Here is an 8,864-nt window from a genome sequence, read left to right as displayed (position 1 = left end):
ACGGAAGACCAAGTGCCTGCCAGGACAAAAGACAGGACTCCATGCATGCAGCTCTCACTCCATCAGCAACTTGGAAATGGAAACACCAAACATAAAAGTAATATTTCTGCCTGGAACTTGTTTTCTGACACTGTAAGCAAGTAGTAGCACCACAGGGGATGGCATCATTGGAACAGGCTGCCCAGGGAAGTGGTGGAGTCACCATCCCTGCAGGTATTCAAAAGACCTGTAGATGTGGCGCTTAGAGACATGGTATAGTGGTGGATTTGGCAGTGCTGGGTTAATGGTTGAACTCCATGACATTAAAGGTCTTCTCCAACCTAAATGATTCAATGATCAAGGAGACAGGCAAGTTGGCCACAGAGAGCCCACAGCACACACATTGCCAGGGACATCCCACCATGACAGGAATAGTGGCAGCTGTCTGGACAAGGGCTCTGCTTTATCCCATGTCATATTTATCCCATTCATATTAACCCCAACAGGCCACTGCTGATTTAAAGCCCTTCTGTCTTTAAAGGGCTTCAAAGAGATGTTTGGAGTTAACTGAATAAATTGTGGACCAGGAGAGAGAAAAAATCAGATAGGTACATGGGAGATTCGTGATGAACAATATACTTTTTTAAAAAGGTTACCGAAATAATTTGCAAGAGGTGTTTGGTTAGGATGGTATAAAACAAGTGATTAGGCCTGTCTTCTGATGAACAATAACCAAAGGACTCCTACATGACTCTGTGAGGCAGCAAACAGAACTAGCTGCTTTGGGTAATTAATGCTTACGCACAGAAATGGCAGGCTCAGACTTACAGAGGATTTGAAGTGGGTGGGCTGGACCCAGGGGGCCAGAGAGAGCAGCAAAACTCTGAGCAGCAGCAGAGGATATTCATCCCTGCCAGTGAAGTCAGGGGGAAAGTGCCATATAGAGGCAATATCATTACAAGCATACCTGTAGTGCCAGAAGCTCATCAGGGATCCCTGCTTAAGCCTTTTTCAGGCTATATAAAGCTTTACAGGTCTGCAACTCTGCTGATCTGGGTGAAATGGTTCCTCTTTTGCCTCCAAATAATAAGATCTGGATCTGACCTAAATGCACAGACCTAAAGAACAATGGATGCCTGGGGACACTCTTGCACTCAGCACTAGCATGTGAGTTGGTGTCTGATGCAGGTCTCCTTGGGCCAGAATAGCTCCTCAGGAGATTGGTGCAATCCTCTGCAGATCAGCAGGGCTGCTTCTCATACTTCCTTCTCTAAACACATTTCCTTGCTCAATTAAAAAAAAACTGGGACTGAATTAAAAAAGCTGCTCCAAGCTGGGATTTTGTGCCTTTTTTCATACATATCACTGATTTATTCACCCTGTTAAAACAGTGTGGGGAAATAAATTGGTAACACTGAATAATACTCTGCCTCAAATAGTAAAATTTATTGAATTCCACAACTGCTTCTTCCCCAAGTTTTACATAGAGGACTGCACTAAATGGGTAATGAACAACACTCATCCATTACTTCTTAACACTGGCTGCCAGCAATGTGGAAAGCTAAAGCTTCAGAAGGTCCTGTTGGATCTTGGGGCCCTGCTGTTGGCATGAAATCCATCCTGCTCTTTCAGAAACATTAAATACACTGGGACAGATGGACTGATTGATGCCAAAACTCCACCTCATTCCATATCCTGTCCCTAGGCAAATGCTTGGGAAGAGAATATAAGAACCAAGCAAACACAGAGTGATTTTTACCCATAGTGCACAGTGATATTTCCTCCCAGCTTCCAGCTATCCACAGCTTTGAGACTTCCTAAAGAAAAGGCTGTATTTTTATACCTAACAGCCCTCCTTGGGGCTATTCTTTTCCTCATGCAATTCCTCTAATAGGGCTGTTAATCTGCTTATGCCTAAAGTAGGTAAAAGTAGTGTCTATCACTCCCCATTGCCCAGGAGTCCCTATGCCAGTTCTCTTGAGGTTTATAATGCCTCACTTTTTCCCTCTACTCACTTTGCTGCATGTCAGGGCAACATTAAAGGCAGAAGTTGACGAGGTCTCTTCGGTACAAACCTCTGAGCACATCAATTACTAGAGCTCAGGAAGGTTGCTCGATTCTAAGATGTCTTGAAAGAAAATCAAAAGCAAAGTAAGAGTGTGGTGAAGTTTTCTTAGAGCCTTTCCCAAAACTGCCACATTTGTCAGTCTCAGCTCTACTCAACCCTTGATCATATACCCTAGAATGTGCAAAATACATAGGGGGGAAAAAGGTAAAGGTGACTTTTTTCACCATTAAAAAAAAGGAAGTTGAATTTTTCCTGGAGTGCTTTAATTTCATATGAAAAACAAATCCTCTCCTGGTAACTACCATCCATCACAAACCAGCAGTGATTTCAGCATTCCTGGAAAACCTTACGTACAGTGGGCTTACTTCAGTATGCCCTTATCAGCCCCAGCTGCCAGCCCATCCAGTATGTGAAGCAGAGCAGCTGAAGGAGTCTTTTGATCACACAGACATGCACAAAGTAACTCTGGCATAAAGAATGACCTGAACTGCCTGAGCCCTGTCCCAATGCTGGGATGCTTTAGACAGCAGCCCACCTCAGCAGAAAAGCAACACCCCATAGGTAGCAGAGGAATTTTTGTGCTGGGACTTGGCAACAGCAGGTTCTGGGCTCTCAGGGCAGCCCCTTTGCCTACAAAGGTGCCTCAGTCTCCAGCCAACACACCCCACCTTCATGCTGCCCAGCACAGAAACCCTGTGGAAGTGCTTCTTCAAAGGCACTTGCAACAGTGGTGGGGATTCAACACCAGGTACTCACGGAGCCTGCTGGCAAATCAGGTTCTCAGGCAGACTTGCTGTGCTGCAGGCATGACCAGGTGAACCAGCCTCCCAGCAGTCCCTGGCGTGGCAGTTAACAAAGCAGAAAAGAAGGCAAGGCTTTGTTTCAGTGGGGAACCGACCGTGGGAAAAAGAAACAGTGCATCAAACTCCTTCCTCTACTTTGTGCAGGTTACATGCATTCCAATGGTTGGAAATGCAACAGCCTTAAGACCCAGGAGACAGGTCGCATGGGAGGGCAACCTGGTGTGCCTGTCCCTCCCAGAAAAACAAACACAATGGGGACAGTTTACAAACCTTGCTCCAGAACAAAGATCCTTCTCCAGAGCAGTTTCTTAGCAAGACACTGGCTCCATGGGCATGCCTGGGGGTCAGGATGCTGCTTGACACTCAGCTAACACAGTGGCAACAAAGGCTGGAAGGACTCTGAGCCATGGCCACCCAGGTCCTGGGCACAACCAACCTCAAACCCCACATGCCTGGGCCCTGGAATGAAAGACCCAACCCAGGATGGGGTGACAAGACCCTTGGTGTCAAGAGGAAATAGGCTCTGCTCTTCCAAAAAATGCTGTTTGGCTCCTCCAGGACATGTGTTGCACAACATGCAGCAGGTAAAACATCATACCACCAGTCTTGGTGTTTCCCCAGCTGTCCCTGGATATGCTCCTCCTACCACTCACCCCACTTCTGGGGGCCAGGCACAACGAGCCAGAAAGCTGGCCATTGTACCCTTCCCACCCATTCCAGCCCCCAGTGTGGGGACAGTGTGGGGGAAAGGCTGTATTCTTTAAGCAGAGGCCTTTTGCTGGGGCACTGGGGGTGCAGCCCCAGGCTGGCAGTGCAGCTGCCTCCTCCCTGCTAGGTATCAGCACAGTGCATGGCCAGGGACTGCCCTACAGCCTCCTCGAGCAGGCAGCAGAGGCAGACACGTACACAGGTCAGAATTTATTTCCAAATACCTCATTTATATCATTCGCACATGAAATATTTCTTTTGGAATATAGCCTACACTTAAAAAACAGAAGAGAGTTTTTTTTTATAAGGCACATCAGATTATAGACTACATAGAGACATCTCCCCCTCATTTGCGTTCACAAAATACTGGTAATTTTAAAAGTAATATTTCTAAAACCTAGACCCTGTGTAGCCCCATGTAGAGCAGTATCCATAAAGTTATTAGACCTTGGTTTACACACACCTAGTAAAGGGCTATAACAAGTTGTATATACATCACATCTTCAGAAACAGTCACAGCTGGCTACATTTAAAAGTAATGCTACTCCAGACTATGAAACAGGCTGCTTATAAAATATAACCCACTGCTTCCAGTACGGCGTGATACCAAGCAGTATGATCTTGCAGAAGAAATTTTGTTATTTTGGCAAATGGAAGCTGCTCAGATTCAAGCCTGTCTCCTTCCCAAACCCACATTTTTGATCAACCGAGACTGATTTTTACAGAGAAGCAAAGCACCCAAGAGAAATCTGGCTTTCTGTTTTTCTCCAAGATGTCAGTATGACTGCATATCTGAAATCCTGTCAAAGCATTTGAGTAAGAAATATAAAGGCTCTCATGTTAACTTCATGACCAGTAAACATTAAACCATTACCAACCAGATGCAACCAAGTTAAATGCATCCAGCTTCTGTGCTATGGAAAGTGTTTTTCCAGGCTCTTCCAGTGCAGAAGCCAACATTTTTATTGAATCAGGCCCTAGGTAAAGATTTCCATCCCATTTTCAAGTTTTCAGCAATGGAACATTACCCATTCTGCACTCATTCTGTTGCAGAGAAGGAAAAATTATTGCCTGTGGAGCCTATGCAAATACAGCCCAGAATCCATTTACATAGTGTCATTTTCCTGAATGGGCCAGGAGGTAAACTGTGGTCAGCTTTATCAACTCAAATGGCCTCCACAGTTCTTTATATCAGACATTGATTCATTTCTGATGAAAAAACGTTCTGGCCTGCTGTCACGGCAGTTTAGTTTAAGATTAAGGAAAAGGTCACTTCAAGGCTATGGCCAAAGGGGAAAAAAAAAAGGAACATAATCTGATCTTGAAATATCTAGGAGGGGAAAAAATACTAGTTGTGACCATAAAAAGGCAGACAGACAGCACAAACTAAATGTCCTCTGCAGAATAAGTTGTATTATCACTCAGGTCTCTCAAATTCACTAGAACTGCAAAGAGGCTGAGTTCAGTAGGAACCAGATTCAGGCAGAGATTAGGTCACACTCAACTGATCTGAGCTGATCCCTCAGCTACATTTTAGGCACATTTCAGTTAATCTGTTGGACAGATCCAGGAAAAAATAAGAATTATCAGTTATATTTCCAGGTTGGCCTCAGCCAATTTCACAACTGTGAGCTTAGACAAGATTAAACCACAAGTGACTGTTGCCTTTAGAAGGGAAACATTAACTTGGTTGAAAACAGCATCATGAAGAGAATGCAGCAGCCTCGGTTTCTACAGTCCAGTTCGTTATAAATCTTGATCTGCCTGATTTGTTACTTGTTTAGCAGCCTTAAAAGGTAAAGAGGGGCATCCCAAAACTCTTGGCTGTAGACTTAAAACCAGATGTGGTTTACATGGTGCTGCACAGATACTTGTTACATCACTTTAAAACAAAAGAATAATAAAAAAAAACCCCAACACAACAGCATTTACATTCCTTCCAGCTGAAATAGATGAACTGTCGTCATATCTGTAAAACTACAGAGGAAATCGCCACTGCTCGAGGTAGCAAGTTAAAGCTTGGTCATGTTCTCAGGCTTCCACTTGGCTTCCTGGGGAAGGAGAACAGAAAGGACTTTCTCAAAGTCAGGAGGTGACAAATGAGATGTCAGCTCCATAAGGGATTAGGTTCCCTCACCACATGCTGAAGGTATATTCATGACCTTTCCAACCACGGCATTTGCGTATAGATTACACCTCTTGCATACCTTTTTTTAAAGTGATCCCTAAGAGTGTTGGCTTGGGAAGACACAGAGAAAAGAGTAGGAGTGGGGTTTTAAAGCTACAAATGTCAGTTAGGAGGCACAGTGTTATTTTTTTCCCTTTGATCGTCCTTATACAGAGCTCTACATTTCCACCATTGCTTGCGCGCTCCTCCTGTGAAGCCCTGGCAGCGAAGGCCTCTGGTGTGCTCCTCCCCATCACATAAACCTTACAACATCAGCAGTTGAATCCTTTGGACAAATCCTTCTACACTCACAAGACACATGGTGCTTTTTTTATCCTTAATGAGAAATTTTAGTCATGAAACTGGATGCCAGACCTGATTTATAGCAATTACTTAACTGTGAATCCTTCTGCAACCCTCAAAAGGGCAACCAAGATAATCCAGTAGCAACATATACACATACATAAAGATCTACACTCTACACCCATGATGACACAAATTAAGATTTCAGCTAATATAGCCTCTATTTGATTTCCTCAGAGCAGCACTCAGGTCCTTGCAACCCCTATACAAAACAGCAGTATTTTTTCCACCAGGATTTGGAGAGGTTTTTCATCTTGTCTGGAGTCCTACACTTGGATTTCTTTGGTTGCTGCTGGGTATCCGAGTACTGAATACCAGCCACGATGGCTGCATCAAAGACCTCCTTGAGGTTTTTCTGAGTCAAAGCAGAGCACTCGATGTAGGACGCAGCTTTTATTTCCTCAGCACAGAGCTTTGCAGCCTCCTCCGAGACTGGCTTTTCTTTGCACTTGTCCAGCTCAATGAGGACTTTGACATCCTCCCGCAGGTCTGACTGTGTCCCAACCAGGATAATGGGTGCCTTGGGGCAGTGGCATCTGATTTCAGGAACCCACTTCTCGCTCACATTCTGGAAGGATGAAGGGCTCACCACACTGAAGCACAGCAAGAAGATGTCCGTGTTGGTGTAGCACAGAGGCCTGAGCTTGTCGAATTCATCCTACATGGAACAAAATTGCATTAGTACACCACAAAGAGTAGCTCTAACCTGTTGCTGACCTTTGGGCCAGCTGAGGATAACCTGCCATTTCTATCTGGACAGGCACCCCAAAATGAGCACCAGACCACCCAAAGAGGTGTGTTACACGCAGAAGTCACCCGCACCCTGCCTGAGGTCTCGTGGCTGCCAGCCAGCAGGCACCCTGCCACCAGCAGGCACACAGGACGGAGGTGGTGGCTTCCCCATGTACCTGAGATTTTCTGACTAAAGCCGCAGGTTGTTTCGAGTGCTTAAATATTTCCTTTGCTCTTTGCACACAGGCACTGCCCTACTTGAGTAAGGCTGTGGGAAGCAGGTTACAGCACACAAGGCCAAAAACTGAAGAGGGATAGAGTACTTTCTATAGACTCACCTCTCACAGGTGTGAGTCAGCGAGCAGCTCAAAGCTGCTCTGCCAACAGATATGGGTAAGGGCGGAGAAAACATGACAGCAAGTGTACCTTTCTGGGTACCTTTCCTGGAATCGGCCTTTAAACTGGTGACTACTTAACGACATCCTCTAGGATATGGGCATAATTTCCCCGCTATTGTGCCCAGGGATTTAAATCTGATGGGAGCAATAAGGCCTTACAATGTGCAGGCTTAACATGCCAATGGCATAGAGTAAGAGCTTTACCTTTCCCTCCCACCCATGCCACATCAAACAAACTGCAAAGGGCCTCCCAGCACTACCTTTCTGGTTTGCTTTTTTTTCTTTTTAGTGCAAACTCCAGCAAAGCAAGGCCCTTTTACAGTTTCAGGACCTAGCCACAAGAAAGCCAAACACCTCATGGTAACAAAGGCATGCTGATCCTCAGGGAAGAATGCAGCTAGAAGCAAGGGTTAACTCCAGGCAGGCTGCTTTTATGCTGACAGCAGGATAAAAGCAGGGTAACACTAGCAGCCTGAACAGGTAGGATTTGCCTCAGCAGCAGCGACATTTTAATTAAAATGGACCATGTTCTCAAAAGCTTAGAATTGAAAGTGCACAGAAACATCCAGCTGAAAATGTCTCTCTGGTACCAGCAGTTTACTGCTCTATTGTGAGTTCCATGTTAATTTTCAAGATGTGAAATTTTGCTTTAAAGCCTCTGGAGGCTCAGGATATACAGTTTAAAGCTCCCTGGAAGCCTCAGAAGTCTTGTTCTGCTCAAATGAATTTCTTCCAGTAGCATCTCTGAGAGAGGCAACGATTTATAAAACATGAGTCAAGAAAGTAAGCTTCATTAGCTCTCTTGATTCTCAGATTAAGCCTCAGAGGAAGCCAGGCTCTCACAGCTTGGCTCAAGAGAAACCCCACATTTACTGAGAGATACTGCTCTGAACGACAGGGCTGTTTGCAGAAAGGCACCTTGCCATGTAATTGCCTCTTCTTGCTACGTGAGAAACCTCAAAAGGGCTGGATTCAATGGGCTTGGAAGCCAAACCCAGATCTTAAGTGCTTCTACCAAGATGAAATAGTGCCCTTTATATCCCAAGCACACTCCTGCCGTTTCAGTGGTAGGTATGTGCCCCGCAGGGATTCTACACCTCTTTGGGCTAGCAATGCTGAAACAATTTCCTGCTGTCTAGAGTGCTTTTTTAGCTGCAGATTTCAGCAGCCATCTCACAGCAGCAGTTTTACCAAAGTATCCAGCTAGGAATCTCTGGGCACCTTCTGTCAGTTTGGATAACCCCTTTATTTTTAAGGCAATGACTCTACCCATTCCAGCTGCACTTGGGCAGCCAGAGCAAACATCTTAACCATTAACGTAAGCAAAGGCAAGAGGTGACAGGGCCTGCCCATCCCTCTGGCAGCTTGCAGCTGCATTTCCACAGGCACTGCAGTCCACCTGAGGGCATTTCACCTGCCACGCTCCGCATATGAGGATAACCCCTTTATTTTTAAGGCAATGACTCTACCCATTCCAGCTGCACTTGGGCAGCCAGAGCAAACATCTTAACCATTAACGTAAGCAAAGGCAAGAGGTGACAGGGCCTGCCCATCCCTCTGGCAGCTTGCAGCTGCATTTCCACAGGCACTGCAGTCCACCTGAGGGCATTTCACCTGCCACGCTCCGCATATGAACGAGGCAGGGC

At 45.5% G+C, this 8,864-nt stretch overlaps 1 protein-coding gene across 1 annotated transcript in view; it reads right to left on the bottom strand.

Moving 5' to 3' along the window:
- Positions 1–6,290: 6,290 nt before the first annotated feature.
- The window catches only part of RHOU (ras homolog family member U), a gene marked incomplete at its 5' end in the record, with an annotated part of 3,689 nt that continues 1,115 nt past the window's right edge, over positions 6,291–8,864 (bottom strand). The window contains one exon of the mRNA XM_009076638.1: positions 6,291–6,746. Within this exon, the coding sequence (XP_009074886.1) occupies positions 6,291–6,746 (456 nt within the window). The remainder of the gene's footprint in view (positions 6,747–8,864) is intronic.

The sequence above is a fragment of the Acanthisitta chloris genome, unplaced genomic scaffold (assembly GCF_000695815.1).
Source record: "Acanthisitta chloris isolate BGI_N310 unplaced genomic scaffold, ASM69581v1 scaffold14776, whole genome shotgun sequence".
NCBI lineage: Eukaryota > Metazoa > Chordata > Aves > Passeriformes > Acanthisittidae > Acanthisitta > Acanthisitta chloris.
Note: the sequence above shows the minus strand (reverse complement) of the source record. Positions and strands in the feature narration are given on the sequence as shown.